The sequence below is a fragment of the Leptonychotes weddellii genome, chromosome 16 (assembly GCF_054177405.1).
Source record: "Leptonychotes weddellii isolate Sample4059 chromosome 16, ASM5417740v2, whole genome shotgun sequence".
NCBI classification, from domain to species: Eukaryota; Metazoa; Chordata; class Mammalia; order Carnivora; family Phocidae; genus Leptonychotes; species Leptonychotes weddellii.
Genome location: NC_138384.1, coordinates 43,362,709 through 43,382,590, shown reverse-complemented (window position 1 = coordinate 43,382,590; position 19,882 = coordinate 43,362,709). Strand labels below are relative to the sequence as shown.

Below are 19,882 nucleotides of genomic sequence, written 5' to 3'. Positions count from 1 at the left end.
CCCCCCCCCCCCCCCCCCGCAAGGCCACACTGATTGGCTCAGGGCAGGCAGATGACCCAGGTCTGGCCATTCAGAACACTCCAGACCCAAAATCACGTTGATTGGTTCAGGGTGGGCACACGACCCGGCTCTGGCCAATCAGAGCATTCCATCCCCAAAGCCAGACTGATTGGTTCAGGGGTAGCCAATGGGCACCAGCCTAGAGCTTCTATTGGCACATTCAGGAAAGTGGCTCCTGTTCTTGAGGGGGTGTCCAGGTGCTAGGATATGTTGTTGCCAGCTTGTTCCTGTGGCCAGAGCTTCCTGGGAAAGAAGCCACCGCTAAGATTCCCAACGACTGTCTCTGAGCACCTGAATCCAGCCATGCCTGAAGGCCGGCATACCCTGGCCTTTTTAGTTATGTGAATGAATCAGTTACCACGATTAGGTTATAACCACATAGAATTGCTGATGTTAACAATTTTTGACCTATAAAAATGGCAGTTTCAAATGGTTCAGCCTATTATTATTCTTACTGGCTTAAGCTAGAAGGGCTTGGGTTTTGTCTTCTGTACAACCACAAAAATCCTGATTAATGCAGCCAACTCTGATGGTGGCCTTGAGGGTTCCTGGATAGTTCCTAAGGGACTCTTTCAGGGCTAATGCCTTAGGGATCAAGAGTTCAAGGGCTCCAGGCTGGAGGATCTGGGATCAAAGGGTTGGTGGGTGAGGCACATGCCCACATGGGGGTTTTCCCCAAACATGCAGGTTACCGATGACTTGTGCCCAAATACTTCTAGACGTGATCTGTAATTTCTTTTTGTGTCTTAACAGTCACAACTAAGTACTTGACGTAGATTAACTCATTTAATATATTCACAGCAACCCTATGATAGTTTCTACGATTGTCCTGTTTTACAGATGAGGAAATAGAAGCACCGAGAGGAGAAGCCACTTGCCCAGGGTCACACAGCTAGAAAGCAGCAGCACAGAAATGGGAGCCTAGACTTCTCCACTCTCCCTAATTGCCTTGCAAACTTCTCTCATGCGCTGACCCGAGGGGCAGGTGCTGGGAAGCTCCCACCCCTGGCTCTGTGGCCCACAGCTCTGAGGAGCTGGGGCACCTGCTCTCCCTGACCCTCACCGATTCGCTTGGTGTCCCCGAAGTCCTCCTCGGGCTCTGTGTATGGCTTCAACTCCTCACCCTCATAGCCGATGTTGATCCATTTGTCTTTCATGATTTGCTGCAGGAATCGGGGGCAGGACAGGGAAGGGGGAAGACAGATGTCAGAAGAAACTGGGGGAAAATACAGCTCCCCATCGCCCAGGCAGGCCCCCAGGTAGGGCCACCTGCCCTGCCCCCACCTCCAAGACCTAACACCCCGGAATCGAGGGCTTCCTGACAGCTAGCACCTCCTCACCCACACCCCCAGCACCCCTCCCGATGTCACCTCCCTCCTCCGCATCATCTGGGTCCCCAGCACCCTATAATAAGCCTAGGAGCTCATTAGCTAATTACTGGCATGGCGAGGAGTGGGCGAAGCTGTTTGGGGGGTGGCGTTGAGACAGGCCCGGGAGTCTTTTCCCGGGCTGCCTGGCTCCCCTCCCCCTCCCAGCCGCGATCATAAGCAGATGGACACCGGAGAGGAGAAATGAGGGCACGAAGGTTGAAATGGGAGGGGTGCGGGGCTAGGGCTTACCTCGAGAGTACAGCGTTTAGCTGGGTTCAGCACCAAAAATCTCCGCAGGATGCTCTCACAGTCTGTTGACATGTAGAAAGGGACCCGGTACTTCCCTCTGAGGACTCGCTCCCGCAGCTCCTGGGGGGACGGGGTTACTGGGGGAGGAGTCCACCCCACCTCCCCACCCATCACTCACTCAACGCGCATGCATGCACGCGCGCACGCATACCTTTCTCCCAATCCCCTCACAGAAGCAACAGGTGGCAAAACCCCACCCCTTTTAATTTTTTTTTTTTAAAGATTTTATTTATTTGAGAGAGAGAGCACAAGCAGAGGGAACAGCAGGGAGAGGGAGAGGGAGAAGCAGGCTCCCCGCCGAGCAGGGAGCCCGATGCGGGACTCGATCGCAGAACCCTGGGATCACGACCCGAGCTGAAGGCAGCCGCTTAACCGACTGAGCCACCCAGGCGTCCCCACCCCTCTCTCCTCAGCACAATTCCCCATCTCTAAAATGGGAGCCCTGTATACGACTTCGTTCCGAGGAAATCTCACAGAGAAAGCGAATTCTACAAGCCGGGTCAGACGCGAGTCAGCATCCGGGGCCTCAGTCTCCTCTGCACCCAGGGCTCCCAGCGCCCACTTGCCAAGCCAGGGTGTGAGTGAGTTTAAGTAAAATGTCCAGCACATGTCTGGCCCACAGCAAGTGCTACTTCAATATGAGGTTTAGGAAGGGTGAAGAGTGGGGGGGAGGGGCGGGCGGCGGGATCCTGCCCACCCGCCTCCCACCCCTCGGATTCCCCCTCCCCTAGGCATGCCTGTCTTTCCAAAGAACTACGAGACCCCCCTGGTAGTCCCAAAGAATGAGAACTGATTTACACGCAGACCTTTTTTTGGTAAAGGGCCTTTTATGAGGGGCCCTGCCAAGAGAGAGAAAATAAATCCCACGCACCATGCCATGGCGCACCAGGGAGAGCCCCTTCCATCCTCAGGAAATGGAGGGACGCAGGTGATGTGGGTGGGTTGGGGCGGGGGGGGGGCGCGTCTCTGCGTGGAGCTCTGTGCTGGGGACTGGCCTGGGAGCCCCCTTCCCCGCATTCTCCTCAAAGGGCTGGGAGAGGCATGCGCCTGGGAGCCTCCTGGGTCTGCAGATCAGCGCAACCCTGAAGGGTCGTGCATATTTAATAATACTGAGTATCACTTTCAGAGCAGAGCACTTACCCCGAGGCCGGGCAGTGTTCTAATAAGTGCTTTATGCAAGGCACATCTGTGCTCACAACAAAGCTGTGAAGCAGGACTATGATGCCCATTTTTCAGACAAGGAGACTGAGGCCTAGAGAGGGTAAGTCACTTGCGGGAAGAGCCTGCAGCAGAAAATGGCAGTACCGGGGCTGAACCCCAGGCAGTCCGGCTCCAGATTCCGTGCTGTGTAACCCCGCTCCACACTTCTCACCTCAAAGATGGTGAGAAGTAGCCACCAGGCTGTCAACACCATCACTGGTGAGGCTCCCAAGTCTAACGCCCTGGCCAGCTGCCAGGTCCCCGGGGGAGGGCTTCAGACACCCAGTTGGGCCCTAAGTGAATACTCTTCACTTCCCCATCTTACAGGTGGGGAAACAGGTTCAGAAACGGGGGTATGTCCCAGGTCGCTTCGCAAGGAAATGACAGAGTGGGGACCTGCCCCCAGCTGCCTGTCTCCTTTGCCAAGAAAGGTTTCGGGGGGCCGGTGGGGGGGAACCAGGACAGCAGGAGGCAACAAGGGCCTGGGGCAGGTGAGACGCTGGCCTTGCCCTTGGAAAAGGTCCCTTGGCTTCATGCTTGGGGTTCAGATTATCCTGTGATCGTGAGCGCTTCGCACGCCTGATCTCAGCGAGCCCTCCAATCGCGGCTACAAGGCTGGTTACCCTAGAGATGCGGAACAGAGCGGGAGCCTGAGGCTCAGAGGGGTTGGCCGCTCGGGGGGCTCCCTCCTCCTCATCACTCAGGTCCCTGCTCTTGCGGCCTGTCCTCGGCAGCGACCTCCCTGGCCTCCTGAGCGCTCCTAGCTCGTGGGCCACCTCGAGAGGACCGAGCGTTCCTGCTCGCACCACCGGAACCCCATCACGAGGAAACGCCGCTCACCCCAAACTGAGGGAGGGCCCTGCGGCACAACTTGCCCGAGTACCACAAAGCCCCACAAAGCCACGGCACGAAAGACAGAGGAACTGCTCGAGATGAAAGGAGGCTTTTAAGACACCGGTCAACTGCGGGCAACTCGGAAGCCTGAATAAACACTGGAGCGGGAGAGCAAGAGCTACAGGGACAGTCTCAGGACAGCTGGGGACATCGGAGCGTGGCCAGGACTGCACCACCATGGTTCTCCCCGAGCGTGGCCGCAGACAGGAAAATAACCCCGTCTCAGGAGGTACCTGCTGTGTGTCCCCTTCAGGGACAGAGGGACGTGGTGCTGCAACTAACCCCCAAACATTCCATCAGGAACGATGCGCCTGGACAGACCGACGGGGCCAACGCGGCCCCACGCTCGCGACCGGAGCGCCTTCCAGAAGGTAGTTCTCCGTCCCCACCCCCACCCCCCAGCACTGGCCAGATTCTGACATGATGTACGTTTTGCTTATTTATTTTGTTTTCAAGGACCAGGCCAGTCCCCAGTCGCCAGCACAGAGCTCCACGCAGAGACTCCCCCCGCCCCCCCAACCCACCCACATCACCTGCTCTGCTCTTTCCCGTGAGGGCAGGGATTTTTCCGCTTGGAGTGCCCGGTTCAAAGGTTGTGAGTGCGCTCACCGAGTTATGTGGCCATCACCGGGCAGTTCTAGAACGTTTCCATCCCCCCAGAGAAAGCCCGTTCTCCAACTCCCCCAGCCTGGGGCAACCGCTCATTCGCTTCCTGTCTCTGGATTTGCTCGTTCTGGACGTTTCGTAGAAACGGCATCACACCACAGGTAGCCTTTGATTGGCTTTTCCCACTTAGCGGGCTCTCAAGGGCCAGCACGTGGGAGGGCAGGGATTTTTGTCTCTTTTGTTCACACCGTATCTGTAAAACCTAAATCAGAACCTGACCCGGCCAGCCCCGCCACCCCGCTGGCCCTCTACGGAGCAGGTGTGGGGGGAGGGGCTGCGGGCCCAACTGTAGGGGGCCGGGGAGACCCTCCCGGGAGATGAAGACCTCCACTGCTGGCCCCGCCCAGCACCTTGAGGTTGTGCCCATCGAAGGGCAGGGAGCCACTGACGAGGGTGTACAGGATGACGCCGAGGCTCCAGATGTCCACCTCTGGCCCGTCGTACTTCTTGCCCTGGAACAGCTCCGGCGCGGCGTACGGGGGGCTCCCACAGAACGTGTCCAACTTTGAGCCCAGCGTAAACTCGTTGCTGAAGCCAAAGTCAGCGATCTTGATGTTGGCCTCGGCATCCAGCAAGAGGTTCTCAGCCTGGGAGGGGGTAGAAGGTAGACGTGTGTGGTGGACAGGAGCATGAGCTCCGGAGCCGCCCCCCCCAACCCAGTACTGACTGTGACCCGGTCCCCTACTCCCCGTGTGACCTTGGGCAGTGACTTTATCTGTCTGGGCCTCGGGTTCCTCATCCAAAGAAGGAGGATAATCATAGCTTCTGCCTCGCAGGGCTGTCTGAGCATTAAGTGAATCCTAAAAGGCCTAGAACAATCTTTTGTACCCGATAAGCACTATAAAACATTAGCCATTATTATGCCATGTGGTCTGCAGAGCTGGGGGTCCTCAGGCAATCTCCTGCCCCTTTCTGAGCCTCAGTCTACCCAGCAGGAAAAAAAAACCCGACATGAGCACTGACTGCTCAAGACTCATAAAAATGAAAAAAAAAAATCAAGGTTCTGTCTACCTTTGGTGGCACGCATTCTTATAAATGCCATTTCACGAGCAAGGAAACAGAGCCTTAGGGAGACCACCTCGTGCCCACAGCAAGACTCCAAAAGAGGCCTGGCCTCGCCATGGCTTGAGTGTGGAAGGAGCCTCCAGCTTCCTGCCTCTTGTAGATTTGGATACATATAGCCCTTCAAAGTGTTGCCCACGTCTGGCTGGTCCCAGCCACGGTCCTTCCCCGGCCAGGCCACCTGCACGTCCGGCTTCCTCATGGTCTCCCTACCTCCCTTCCCCACCTCTAACCCAAAAAGAGGGGCAGAGAACCCATAAAGACACACCTCAACGTAATGGCATCTCAACCTTGCTCAGGGGTGACACTTCCCTTCCTAGCGTTTGAAGCTCTGTCACCCAGCCACAACCCCGTGCCTGGGTGGCTCCCTCAGGTCAGGTTGGCCCCCACCCCCACCCGGGGTGCACTAATCAGATCCCCCAAATCCCTTTCAGCCACTTCCAGGACCCTCCACCAGGGGGCGTGCCTCCTCCAGGTGACGGCAAACTCCCAAGCCTCAAGGGGTTTTCTCAGAGGGTCGGTACAGACACGGAGTGTGTCTAGAAACTTCTAGAGCAATTTGACAGTCGGTTTTTCTGATTTGGGTTTTTGTTTGTTTTTTTTTAATGTAATAATAGTTTTAAAAAATTGGTCTTGTATTTTGGACATCTTCCCCCCCCCCCCCCACTTTATTTTTATTGTACTTCACAAAAGTATTTGTCAGGGCGGACTGGGAATTGAAAATATTAGAACAAACCCAGTCCTTCACTACTGATACCTTGAGAAGACCTTCCTTAAGGCACGGCGTCTAGCACACAGGAGGTGTTCCAGAAACGAGAGTCAAGACAACTCGACTGAGCAGGACAAACATTTCTCTCTCCGGTCTGGGTCGAGAAGCCCTGAGACATGTGGCTCTCAGGGTGGGAGGTGCAGAGCGGGGTGGGGGGTGGGGGGTCCGGGCTGGCTGAGTCCCTTCCTTGCTCGGAGTAGCCTCAGGAGCTCGCTCTCTCTCTCTCTCTCTCTCTCTCAAAGGTCCTTCTCGAGCTCGGAGATGCCTGCGATTCTAAGGCCCAGAAGCCATGTGACTCTGGGGCTCTAGAACCTCAGTTCTCGAAGGTTCCTGAGTGTCCTAAAGTCTGAGAGATGCCAAGGCTCCAAAGGCTCTGAGAGCGGTGAGCCCTTTATCGAGTCCTTGTTCAGCACACACGTAATCGTGTGCAATGTCCTCGGACATTTCGTTTCCTTTCCTTTGTTCTCTCCTCCTGCCCCCTCCTCCCTACCTGCTCCCCCATCTGCTGGCCTTCCTCTGCCGCAGAAGCTCGGGAAAGAGTCAAGGGGCCCCGGATGCTGAGGGAGGAGGACGGGGAGAAGAGCGAGGGAGTGCGGAGGCTACAGGGGATCCCCAGGGGGCCTGGAGGCGGGACTGGGGACAAGTGCGGGCTGCGGTGGGGGGGCTGCCGTGGGGCGGGGGGCTCACCTTCAGGTCCCTGTGTACAATGTTTTTCTGGTGACAATAGTGCACTGCTGACACAATCTGGAGCGGAGGGAAGAGAAGGTCAGCGACCTGTGGCCCCAAATCCCTCGGCCTCTCCCCGGTCCCACGACCCCACTCACAACCAAGACCCAGAGCCCCAGGCCTCCACCCCTAGGCACAGGCCGGGATGCCGGGGCCTCATGCCCCGATTCAACCACAGTGGGAAACGCCAAGGGCCCTGCACGGCCCCACATCCCCACTCAGACCGCCGGACACCCTCAGAGCTCTGGACAGCCTCCCGGCAGGGGCCTTGGAACCAGGACATCACAGCCGGTCCCCTCCCGACTTTCCCATCCGGAAACACACATAAGAACACTGCATACCCGCAGACGGACACTCTGCCCCGATACGGCCCGTAGAGCCCCATCAGGGCATTTGGACAGTCGTGGACCAACACCCTGGCTCAGATCCCTTCCCCCATCGGACACGCACCCCTTAGCTGGACACCTGGGCCCCCTCACCCCGCCCAGCTACACCCTTCGTATCTGGGCACCCAGATACCTACTGCCCCCACGCCGCATCCGCACGGCCCCGCTCACGGGCTTCGGGACCCTGGCACCTGTTAACCACGCTCCCACGCGCTGGGTCCACCCTCGCACCCACACGCCTGACATCCGCCCACCTGCATCAGGGCATCCTCACACCCGGGCGTCTGCAGGCTCGTGGACACCCGGACTTCCGCCCCCAGACCCCCCCCTGCCCGGGGATGGGGCGTCACTCTCAGCCCTGCCCACAGCCTTGACCGCCCCCACCTGTCGGAACTTGGCTCGAGCTTCCTTCTCCTTCATGCGGCCGTGGGACACGAGGTAGTCAAACACTTCTCCTGCAGGGCAGAGGCCAAGCGGGGTCAGCGAGGGGCGCGGGGGGCGCAGGGGGCAGGGCGGGGAGGGACGCCTCACCGGCACTTGCGTATTCCATCACCAGGTACAGCGTCTTCTCCGTCTCGATCACCTCGAAGAGCTTCACTGCAAGGACCCGGGGGGAGCAGGGTTATTTGGGACAAGAACCCCCCAGCTCCGCCCACACTCTGTAACTACGCATGTGCTGACCAGAACACCCCCTTACTCAAGAACGCTCCATGGCTCCCTACTGATGGCAAGATTTCCCAAACTCCTCAGCCCTACTTCACCACCTTTCCTACTTTCTCTCTCACAAGAAAGTCCGCTCTCTGAGGCCGAGATTTGTGTCTGTTTTCTTTCCTGCTTATGCTAGATAGCAGCCACTCAATAAACATTTCCCGAGTGAACAAACACGTGGATGAATAAATGTTGTGGCCACATCCAGGCCAGGCTAAGTCCTGTCTCCCCTCTGCCTCACAATGACAAGGACAGTGCTCACTGCTGCTGACGGTAATCAGACCAGGTCCCCCAGCTTAGTTGTGAATGGAGTGTTTCGAATGCTCAGTCTTATCCAAACCCCACAATGACCTTGAAGTAGGCCTTCTTATAAACCCCACTCCAGAGGCGGAAACTGAAGCTCAGAGAGGTGAAGTGACTTGCCCAAGGTCACACAGCCAGTGAGCAGCGACACCGCTAAGAGAAAACAGGTCTTTCTAACTGTGAAAACTGCCGATTCTTCTGTCCCCCAACTCTCTTCTCTGCCAAGTGCCCCAGCTGGTAGTCTCTGAGCCCACACTCTTCCCCTCCTCACCGATGTTGGGATGGTTTAGGCCCTTCATGATGCGGACTTCCCGGAACAGCTGGGCATGGCCAGAAAAGAAGAAAGAGAAAGATGAGGGTGGGCGGTTTCGATGACCCTCTTCCCAACCTTGTCCCCACCCCGCTCCCTCTCCCTAGGCCTCACTTTCTGCAGGCTGCTGGGGTTCAGCTGGGTTTTGTCAATGATCTTGATGGCGACCTGGAGGTGGAAGGAAGGGGTAAAAGATCAAGGTGCCAAGGGCTCGAGTTGGGAAAGGCCCTCCCAACCCAGATTGCCCAGGAGTGTTTTTCCTTTGCCCCCTCTCACAGGAAGCCCTCAATCAGGGCCGTTCCTGGTGGATGGGAGATCTGGGCCTCAGGACCTTTGCACAAGCCACTGTGTCCAGTGCTCTCTGACTTCTACAGGGAAATATCCCCTATTCCACAGCAGGGCCTGGGTGGGGCTACTCAGGGGCCTGTGTGAATGCGTGTGAGAGTGAGACCTTTTGAGGGCCCCTCCGTGAGGGCACCTCAGGCCATTCACCCAGCATGTCTTGTTTGTCTTGCATGCATGAACTGTGAAACAATAAATAACTGTAGCTAACATTTCCTGAGGAGTCACCGGGCCTCAGTCTGTGTGCTTTACAAACGAGAACTCTTTCAATCCTTCACAGTATGAGTGTTAGAATTATCCCCATTTTACAAGCTGGGAAACTGAGGCACAGAACTGCTCAGGCAGTTGGCCAAGGTAACATGGCTAGTAAGTTTGTGGGCTGGGGTTTGAACTCATGCAGCCTGATCAAGTTTACCTCTTAAACATCTAAAACTGAAGAAAATACGTATAGTTTATTTATTTTTAAAATTTTTTAAAGTAATCTCTATACCCAACGTGGGGTTCGAACTCACGACCCTAAGATCAAGAGCTGCATGCTCTTCCAAGTGAGCCAGCCAGGGACCCCTAGTTTTAAAAGAGCTTTGAGCAGTGACCATGGGGGAAGAATCGGAAAGTTAATGAACGCTCCTTATATGCATCCTGCAGTGGGGTTAAGTTTTTATTTTGAATTGCACTTTGGGGCAGAGCCCCATAACTTTTTCAGTAGTGAGGGACCTTTAAAAGTCTTATCTCAGCTCTAGGTCTATAGTTTCCCCAAAGGGTTTTGGGGCCACCCCCAGATCCCCTGGATTACAGAATCCTTCCCCTGGGAGGCCCAGTTTCCTTAGAAGCTGATCCTCTAGTAAGCCCCTGGAATCAAGTTCAAAGTCCACACAAGGGGAACGACGTATTCTTTGTGCGGGAGAGGGTCCGTTAACTTTTCTCATATCCTCACGAACGGGTTTTTAATTTTGGCACTTTTCATGCCAGCATTGAGACGATCATATGGTTTCCCTCCTTGAATCTGGGAATGTGGCGAAGTACACGAATAAATTGTCAATTTGAAAAGAACTGTGCATTCCTGGGATGAACCCAGCTCTGTCATCACACGGCTTTCTTTGATGTGACGGGTCTCTTTGCTAATATTCTGTTTGAGATTTTTGGATCTATGTTCACATGTAAGGCCAGCCCATAATGGTATCCGTAGCTCGTTCTGACGTCTTGGTCATCGTGCAGCTGGCACTTCCAATCAGCTGGGCAGTGGAACCTCTTTCGTTAATCTCTGGGGGGATGGGCATAAAATTGGAATGTTTGGTAGAACATGCCCATAAAACCATAGGAGCCTGGTATCTTTTGTGTGCCTGGTGTGGATGGCGTGTGGGCAGGACAGAGTTCATCCCAGGCAGCGGAAATCGCTCCAGCCACGTCCTCTAAAATTAAAGGGGAACAGAGGAGCTCCCCCCTCCCCCTGGCGTGAGTGAGAGGCTTCATATCCAGGTTACAAGGTCAGGTCTGTGTGGGCGCAGTAATGCTGCCCTACTCTGGGGGCAAGGAGAATGGGACTGTGGGGAACTGAGAACTCCAGTGAGTTCTCATGTGGTCTCATGAAGATCGCTGCAAGGTCTGACGGAACCAAAGCCCACCACTGCAACGGGGAAGTGGTCCGGGTTTAGACACAAAAGCCGTGTGAATTCTTAGAAACGCAACGCACGGCTCTCCCCGCGATCTGAGAGTTCCCAACAATTCCAGGGACGATGACCGATATTTAATGAGCACTGGCCATTAATGCGCCATCATCCCTGTTTTAAGGTGGGAAAACTGAGGCCCAGAGGTGAACACGGTTTATTCTAGAGCTGCTGTCCTCCCATCACCTCATACTCCCACATCATTTTTTTTTTTTTTTAAGCTCTAGGCCCAACGTGGGGCTTGAACTCATGACTCAGAGATCAAGAGGCACGTGTTCTAGGGCGCCTGGGTGGCTCAGTCATTAAGCAGCTGCCTTCGGCTCAGGTCATGATCCCAGGGTCCTGGGATCGAGCCCCGCATCGGGCTCCCTGCTCAGCGGGAAGCCTGCTTGTCCCTCTCCCACTCCCCCTGCTTGTGTTCCCTCTCTCGCTGTGTCTCTCTCTGTCAAATAAATAAATAAAATCTTTAAAAAAAAAAAAAAAGGCACATGCTCTACTGACTGGGCCAGCCAGGCACCCCACCCATATGGTTTTTTATTAAATAGCCTTTACTACGGGCCAAGTCCTGGGCTAATAAGGACCTCATCTACATTTAATTCCCACGGTAGCCCAATTCTACTTGGATTCTTCTGGACAAATCTGAGATGTCCTGACCTGTCCCGGGGAGAGAGTCAGGGACTTAACCTGAGATCATGAAGCAAAGCGAGGGCCAAGTCTGACTCCGCCCCCACCTCCCACAATGCTGGTGCCGGAGGGCTGGGCCCCGCACCCTGCCCATCCCCCCACTCACCTCCCGGCCAGTGAGGATGTGCCGGGCCAGCTTGACTTTGGCAAAGTTGCCTTTCCCAATGGTTCTCAGCAGGCGGTAGTTGCCCACGTGGGGCTGCTCCTCGGGACAGGAGGCGATGGAGTTTCGGCAGCGGGCACCCAGGGAGCGGCTGGACCAGGACGGTCCCTTGTCCGAGGAGCGGCCACTGCCCAAGGTGCCATGCTGGACGGGGGGACGGAGCGTGAGCGGTGGGCAGTGCCCATCCGATCCCGCCTTCGGTGGCTCCCGTGGGCTGGGGCGGTTGGCTCCAGCCACGGCCACTGGCCCCTTGGTGGTCCTTCTCGAACGCGGGCCAGAGAGAAGCACGCTGCCTTTGGGGGTCCCCATCTCTTGCTATAAGAAGACGCCTCCAAGAACAAAAACGCTGGGGTCCCCCAACTCTGCAGCATCTGGGGCCCCAGACATCAGGCTCCCCTCCCCACCCCCCAAATCCCGACATTCAGGCTACCCCCAACTTCCTTTTCCAAGTGCTGGGACCACGGTATTTTACTCTAAACACTGTGGTCCTCAATCCCAATCTGTGTCCTCAATCTGGGTTCAACTCCACCCCAGGTCTCTCTCGCTGCTCTCGACTTCCCGGGTCACCCATCACCTCCCCATCCGCCAGCCCCCTGCCCCCTGATTCTACTCTGAACCCCAAGAGCAGCATTTTATTCCCAGCTTACTGCCCCTAACATTTTCTCCCAATTCTTCTTGCCCCAAATTCGACTCCAAACACTGTAACCAACACTCTTTCATTCTGCCCTGACCTTCCAGCCCCACACGGTTACCTTCCTCCCGTGGAAACACTGTTGCCTCCCCCTCGTGGCCCCCCCACCGCCCTGGGAACCGCTGTCTCCCACACCCGCGCTCCCATCTGTCCCCGACGTTCTGTTCCTGCTGTCCTGTCCCTCCTGGGCCTCTCCCCCGCAGGTCACTGCCTGCTCCTGATTGTGAGCCCCAGGGACTGTGCCTCCCTTTCAGCGCTGGGGCCCAGGGTGCAGGCTGCGGACGGAGCCAGAGGCCCCAGCAGAGGCAGCTCTGCTCAGACCCTGCGCTGCCCTCCCTGCTTCCCGGGGCGGGGGTGGGAAGCGCGGGGACAAAGGTTGCTGAGGAGGAGAAAGGCCAGGTAGGCAACAGGGAATCCGCATGGCTACTGTCCGATTCAGTCATCATCCCCATCTTAAGGTGGGGACACTGAGGCCCGGAGCAGGACAGAGTTTAGCCCAGAGTTGCTGACCCTCACCATCACCTTATCACGCTCACTCACACTCCTACATGTTTTTATTACGCTGCTTTTACTACGGGGCCAAGGCTCGGGCTAGTAAGCACCTCATCTCCATTTAATTCCCACGGGAGCCCATTGAGGGCGGAACCTACATCCTCACACTCCAGAGGAGAAACTGAGGCTTGGAGAGAGAAGGCACCATGTCAAGGTCACACAGTTCCCCCACAAGGCGCAGAAGGACCACCGCCGCCGCTGCGGCCCTAACCACATGCCTGCTGCCCACTGTGCCCTCACCCGGGGCCTCCTGCCTGGGTCCAGTTACCATCCACACTCTCCAGACAGGGACCCCCAAGGCTGAGGCAGGGTGAGCACCTTGGCCAAGGTCAGGGATTTGATCCCGGGCCTGGTGGCTCCTGAGTACTGAGCTCTTACCCACATCCCACTGAGCGGCTCACAACCCCAGGTCTCCGCCCAGGGGAAGGAGGGCAGGCAGGGAGGTGGAGATCCTGGCTGATAAGGCCCTGATCCCCACCGAGATAAGGTCTTGGAGAAGAATTCCCATCAGGTGGCACCAGGGGAGCCAAACTGGGGGTGGGCTGGCACCCCACTGAAAGCAGCATGCTTGAGGGACCCCTGCAAGGGGCGGCTGGGGCAGTGGGTGACAGAGCCCCCAGGGGCCGGGGGCGGGAGCTAAAATTGGCCCACACCACCAGCTGGCCCGGCTCCCTCCCTCCCGCCCCGCTGGAGCCCCAACACGGGGCCTGTTGCTAGGGAACCTCCAGAGAGTTCGGCGGTGGGGGGGGGCTGGAACTTGGGGTGGGGGAGCATGACCCCACATGGCTGTTGTCATGGTAACCGGGTGGCAGGGGAAGAGCCTGAGACCTCCAGTTCCAGAGGGAGAGGTGAGCCCCAGGCAGGACAGACAAGCAGGACTTACACACTAGTTGGGAGGACAGGAGACAAGAGGAGAGAAGGGGACTGGCCCTCCTCAAATGCCCACCAGGCACAAGTCTGGACCACGAAAGAGGAGGAAGTGCTCGGATGAGCCCCATTTTACAGATGAGGACACCGAGGCTCACGGCGGTGACGTCACTTGCCTGAGGTCACACAGCTAGGGAGGGACAGAAACTAGATTTGAAGTGCATCTTACTCACATCCTCTCCTTGGCTCCCTAAAACATCCCTAACAGGGAGGTGCTATCATCAACCCTATTTCGAGATAAACTGAGGCTCGGAGCAGGGAGAGGATCCGTGAGCTCCTGCAACCACCCGATGACAGCCCCCAGGTGGAGAACGCATGGCCCATCTGACTCATATTGTGACTATTCATGATAGCAGCGGACAAGTGCGGAGTGCGTCCTATGTACCAGGCTTCCCCCGTGTCATCTCGAGTCATCCTCTGAGGGACTCAAGTGATCATCCCCACTTTCCAGAGCAGGAAACTGAGGCACAGAAAGGAAGAACGAGTAGTCTGAGGGCACAGCGCCAACCGGCTGGCAGAGAGAGCCAGCATTTGAACCCGGGCCCGTGGGCTCCCTGGCACTTCCTGAGGGACTTGGGGGAGGGATGGGGATCTCACCAGAGACTCCAAATCAAATCAAGAGTCTGGCCTATCGTAGGTGGGCTGCAGCGGCGGCAGCAGCGGGGGGGGGGGGGTGCTCTCTATGAGGGAGGGTCTTGCAGGATGAAGGGACGGAGATCAGTCTCTCTGGTGGGGGATCTGGAGTGAGGGTGGCTGGGTGGGGGTGCAGGGACCTAGCAGAGGCCTAGGGGAAAAGGGACAAAGACCCCAGCTGGGGGTGGTGGGAGGCCCTTTGGAAGGGCTGAGAGTAATCAGAAACCTGGGAGATGGGAAGGGGGGGTCTCCCAGGACTGTTCTGGGCTGTGGTATAGGGACAGAAGGCCTGGGAATAATGGGAAGGATTAAAGCCATGGGGCAGTGGAACTCAGAAGAGCCAAGGAAACTCCTAGAAGTTAAAGGAGGGGGTTTCTAGGAGTTTCTAGTCTTTGGAAGCAGAGAAAGGTCCAGGAGCATGCAAGTCCTGGAGAAGGGGCTTGCTGGGCAAGGAGCAACCCAGAAGAAAGCCTGAGCCTTGTGGATGTCAAAAGGGCCTAGAAACTTGGGGAGGAGGTTTCCAGCAGACAGACCCCAAGAGAAGAAGGCTTACAGCCAGGGCAAGACCCCAGGCTTCGAGTCCGGGAGTCTTCTGGAAGGAGGATCTGGGGCCTAGCCTTGTGAGTGGGGAGAGGCCTCCGAAGCTGAGGAGGGGGTTTCCCTGGGAGGCCAGACCCCCAGGAAGGAAGAGGGAGGCCCTGGGGCAGAAGGGATGGGGACCTGGAGATTAGGGGAAGAGGTGGTGTCCTGGGAGGAAGCTCCTGGCCTAGGAGGGGATCAAGGGGTTGGGGGCTTGGGGAGGGGGCTTGCCTGAAGCTGAGAAGTTGATACAGGGAGGATGAGGCCTGGAGTCAGACTAGTTCAGGGCCTAGAAATCCCAGACTAGGCTAGGGGCCTGGAAGTTGGAGGCCAAGGCCAGAGACGGTCTGGGGGGTACTGGGAGGGGGGGACCCAGAGTACTGGGAATCCAGGGACAGGGCTGCTTGGAAGATAGGGGCCAGGCCTGGGAGTGGAGAGACCTTGAACAAGCTAGAAAGGGCCCTGGGCCCAGGAAAAGGTGGAAACCGGCTTCCTGTGAGGGGGTGCCCACAGGATCTGGGAGGATCCAGAGGGGCGGAGGGCTGAGAATGAGAAGAGGGGGGTTCCTGGGGAGCCCGGCACCCACATCCAGATGGGGAAGGCCGGAGCCAGAGGCAGGACTGGGCCAGGCCTTCCTGGGAGAGGGCCAGGGCCGGGCCTTGGGGTCAGGAGCCCTGCAAATCCGGGAGGGGGCGAGTTATCGGATGCGGGCGGCCAGGAGGGGAAGGGGCTTAAGAACATGCCGGAGAAGGGAGGGGCTCCTGGAAGGCAGAGGAGGGGGCTTCCTGGAGGGAAGAGACCCGAGCGGAAGCGGTCTGCAGAGGGACAAGAGGGGGGTCCCGAGAGAGGGGCGCCCCCAGGGGTCGGGCTGAGCTGAAGTGGGGGAGGGTCGAGAGGCCTGGAAGTCCGGGCGGGGGTCGGGAGGTGGCAAGCTGGGCCGGGCCCGGGGAATGCAGGTAGGGGCTCGCGCGGCGAGGGGCACACCAGGACGAGGGGTTCGGCGGCTGAACCCGACCGGCGCTCCCCAAGGGGCCGGGCCCCACTCACCGTGTCCGAGTTCCGATCGTTGCCCGGGGCCAGCGCCGTCCGCGAAGACATTTTCTCCGGATCCCGGGGGACTGGGCGGCCGGGTGGGGGGGGCGGGGGTCCCGGGGTCCCCTCTCTTCCCCTCCCCCCCCGCTGGCCTGGGGACGCGAGCTCAAAAGCTGGGCGCCGTGGACACCCGGGTTCGCGCCGCGGGAGAGGGGGGCAGGGCGGGGAAGGGAAGGGGACGCCGAGGGTCCTAGTGGCCCCGTGCAGTGGGGGCCCGGGGCGCCATGGGGGCGGCGGGCAGGCGGGCGGGCGGGGGCCGGGGAGGGGGCGCGGAGCCGGCCCGGGCGGCGGCGGAGGGAGGCGGTGGAGGGGCTGGGGAGGAAGGGACGTCAGGGGGAGGGGCGGGCAGGGCGGGGCCGCCGAGACCCCGCCCTCTGCCGCCGGCCCTTAAAGGCGCAGGCCCGGGCTAGCCGGGGGCTCTGGGGGCGGAGGCAGGTCGGGGCGCGTCGGTAGGGAGCGTGTTCTCACAGGAGTGTAGAGACTCACCGGAAGAGAAGGGGAGAAACGCCGGGGCAGAGCGCCAGAGACGCAGAGAAAGATACTGAGAGACGCAGAGATAGGGAGAGACAAAGAGACACAAGGGGAGAGGGACAGAGGTGGGGAGAAACCCAGACACACAAAGATGTAAAGGGAGCCGAAAGATCCGAGCGACAATAAGAGAAAGAAAGAAAGGGAGAAAACACAGGGAAAGAGACACACACAAAGAGACAGAGATTCAGAGAGAACAGAGACACAGAGAGCGACAAAGCCTGAGAGACCCACACACGGACACGGAGGGAGAGGCAAAAAGAGACAAAGAGAGACAGAGACTCAGAGACCTGTGAGGAGAATGGAGACAGCGACAGAGGCGGAGAAGCCCCCAGGGACGAGAACCAGGCAGACGGCGCTGTCCACATTCTCCCTCCCAGCCACCCTCTCTCCGGTCGAGGGGCCCAGGAAGTTCTTGGGAGCGTAGGGCTAAGGGTGCTGGGGGCAGAGTGTGCTAGGCAGAGCCACTGCCAAAGCCGGACCACCATCTCTAGCCAGGTTGCCTCCCACCTCCCAGAAAACTCCAGAGCCCAAGGTCGTGGCTACCGGTTCCTCTCCTGTGCACCCCAGCTGGGATCTGAGGACTCTCCCTATAGCTCTGTGACTCAGGGCGGACCTCAGTTTCCCAACCTATAAAGTGAGGGGAAGGATAGACATGTTGCCTTCCTGGCAGGGCTGAAGCAGGTGTTAAAGAGCCCTGTGTAAGTATTCACCTGCAGGGTGCAGCTGCTGTCGGGATGGGCAAATCGAAACCAGAGAGGCAAGGGCTCCACTGAGGTCGTCCAGTACTGCGGGGACCACCCATGCCCTCTAGACCAGGGTGGGATGAAAGAAAGAGGGGCATTGCATAGCCCGCCCTGGCCCCAGAATCCCACAGCCCTTGGAGGGACGGGGTCCATGCCCTGCCCCCTGTCTGACTGATCATCTTCTCGAGCCTCAGTTTCCCTTTCTAAAATAGGGGTGCAATGCCAACAGCGGTGTGTTGGGAGTCAGCCCGAGTGAGCTGACTGTTAAAGTCGCAGGAATTTTGGAACTGGTTGTTAAACAGCCATTATAAAAAATTGAATTATGCAAACATGTAATTAAATAAGTTATACTGAAAACAAAGGTAATAAATACTCATCACAACGCAATTATTTTACTACATTTTACTATTATCTGTGATCCTGAGGTTATTTACATCTATTGTACGTTCATAGAGATACAACTGTATAACGTGCTACTGCGCATCTCTTCCCCGCAAAACTCTTTCAGTGACATCACTGTAGCTTGACATCACTGAATTCGAGCTTGAATTAGTCATGGTGGGAATATTTACACCATGGAAATTGGCACACGCCACAAATCAAGGCTCCCTGCCCCCAACCCCCCAGAGAGCTGGTTGTGAAACATTTATCAGCACATCACTGGTTGATACTATCAGCTACACAGACTCACAGAGGCTTCCTTTGTATCAGGCTCTGAGCCCTTTATCCTTTCTGCCACCCTGTGAGGTTGGACCATCATTATCAGCCCCACTTACACAGGAGGAAGCAGAGAGCCTAAGAATTAAAAAAAAAAAAATCACAGGCTGAAGGTCACATGGCTGGTGAGCAGCAGGACTGAGATTTGAAACAAAGTGCCTCCAAACTCTGGAACTTGGGCTCTTAACCACTATGGCTTCCTGTCCCTGAAAAATCAGTCTGCAGTAAATTAATGAGACTATATACGTAAAAGCTCCGCGTGTGAACAGATTAGAACTTTATAAGTGGATGACATTACTGTTGTTACTCAGCAGATGGGGCCCAAGGAGTCCCGGGGATGGTGGGATGCAGAGAGGGAGGAGTTCAGGCCGGAGTTCTGGAAGGTTTGAGATCCCAAGGGCTCTGCAGGGTGAGGGCTGGGGTCTTGGGGATGGGCTGGGGGAGCTGAGTCACTCCTTCCCAGGCTTAGCAGGGAGAGCTGCAGTTCTCCCAGGCACCACGAGGGGGCAGCAGATCCCCTCCCTCCACACACCTGCCCACCACACCTCAGGCCCCACCCCGGCTCCCCTGACCCCAGCAGTGGCCCCACCCCACTTCCCAGACGAGGGCACTGAGGCTAAATGAGGGGGGAAGCTACAAAATGCTGAACCTTAAAAATGATGAGCCTGCTTCTCCCTCTGCTTGCTGCTCCCCCAGCTTGGGCTCTCTCTCTGACAAATAAATAAATAAAATCCTAAAAAAAAAAAAAAAAAAAGAGCTCTCTCTGCCCCTCCCCCCCAAAAAAGGGTGAATTTTTATGGCATGTGAATTATATCTCAATAAAAAATTAAATTTAAAAAAAGAGGAGGAGATCTGACAGCTGTCCCCATCCACAACAGGTCGGCTGGTTCCAGCCAGGGCTACTCACAGTCTTCTGATTACCTCGATCCACACTGACCTGCTGAGGACAAAGCCTCCCCCTCCCTTCTTGGCCACTCAAGCAGCTCCTTTCCCAGGGCCCATTGTCTGGCAAACCCAGTCCTTGATCTGAAGCCTTCAGACCTTGGAATCTTAACCCCTGACCCACTTCTCCCAGCCTGAGCGTCTACAGAGCCCTTTCTGGGGCCGGGGACAGAAGCAGTGATCCCTGAATCCAGCCCTGACCCTAATCCCACACCAACCCCAACTTTGCCTGGGCACGTGATCTCTTGTCCCAGGCCTAACACCTGGGACGCTGTGCCTGACCTCCCTAAAGACATCCTAAACCTAAAACCTTAAAAGTAACTCTAAGGGGCGCCTGGGTGGCTCAGTTGGTTAAGCAACTGCCTTCGGCTCAGGTCATGATCCCGGAGTCCTGGGATCCAGCCCCACATCGGGCTCCCTGCTCAGTGGGGAGCCTGCTTCTCCCTCTTACCCTCTCCCCTCTCATGCTGTTTCTCTCTCTCTCTCAAATAAATAAATAAATAAATAAATAAATTCTTAAAAAAAGAAAAAGAACTCTACAAGGGAGACAGAAAGCTTATCATTCAAATTGAGGACGGTGATATAAAGGAATTGACCAATCAGGTCCAGTCCCTGGGAGAGAGAAGGGTTGGGGGGGTGTGGTGTGTGGAGAAGAGCTTCTGCTGCTCAGGGAATGTCTCCTTTGAGGAACAGATGCTGGAGCTGAGGCCAGGATAATGTCGAAGGAGGGAGCCATGCAGGGACCTGGGGACAGGGCCTTTTAGGCAGAGAGAACAATTCCAAAGCCATGCCCAGTGCCACCCCCTTTCGGCCTCTAATCCCAGCTTCTGGGCCAGCAGAACCTTCCTCCTTGTCTCTA

The 19,882-nt window shown here is 57.0% G+C and overlaps 1 protein-coding gene across 2 annotated transcripts in view; it reads right to left on the bottom strand.

Moving 5' to 3' along the window:
• Positions 1-16,354, bottom strand: part of MARK4 (microtubule affinity regulating kinase 4) — a 29,580-nt gene extending 13,226 nt beyond the window's left edge. For both annotated transcript variants that reach the window (XM_081807094.1, XM_081807095.1), the window contains exons 1-10: positions 16,046-16,354; positions 11,560-11,760; positions 8,878-8,931; positions 8,725-8,773; positions 7,974-8,039; positions 7,827-7,897; positions 7,018-7,074; positions 4,850-5,086; positions 1,680-1,799; positions 1,124-1,223 (exon numbers count right to left, since the gene is read on the bottom strand). In XM_081807094.1, the coding sequence (XP_081663220.1) occupies positions 1,124-1,223; positions 1,680-1,799; positions 4,850-5,086; positions 7,018-7,074; positions 7,827-7,897; positions 7,974-8,039; positions 8,725-8,773; positions 8,878-8,931; positions 11,560-11,760; positions 16,046-16,096 (1,006 nt within the window). In that variant the 5' untranslated portion in view covers positions 16,097-16,354. The remainder of the gene's footprint in view (positions 1-1,123; positions 1,224-1,679; positions 1,800-4,849; positions 5,087-7,017; positions 7,075-7,826; positions 7,898-7,973; positions 8,040-8,724; positions 8,774-8,877; positions 8,932-11,559; positions 11,761-16,045) is intronic.
• Between the last annotated feature and the right edge of the window lie 3,528 nt (positions 16,355-19,882).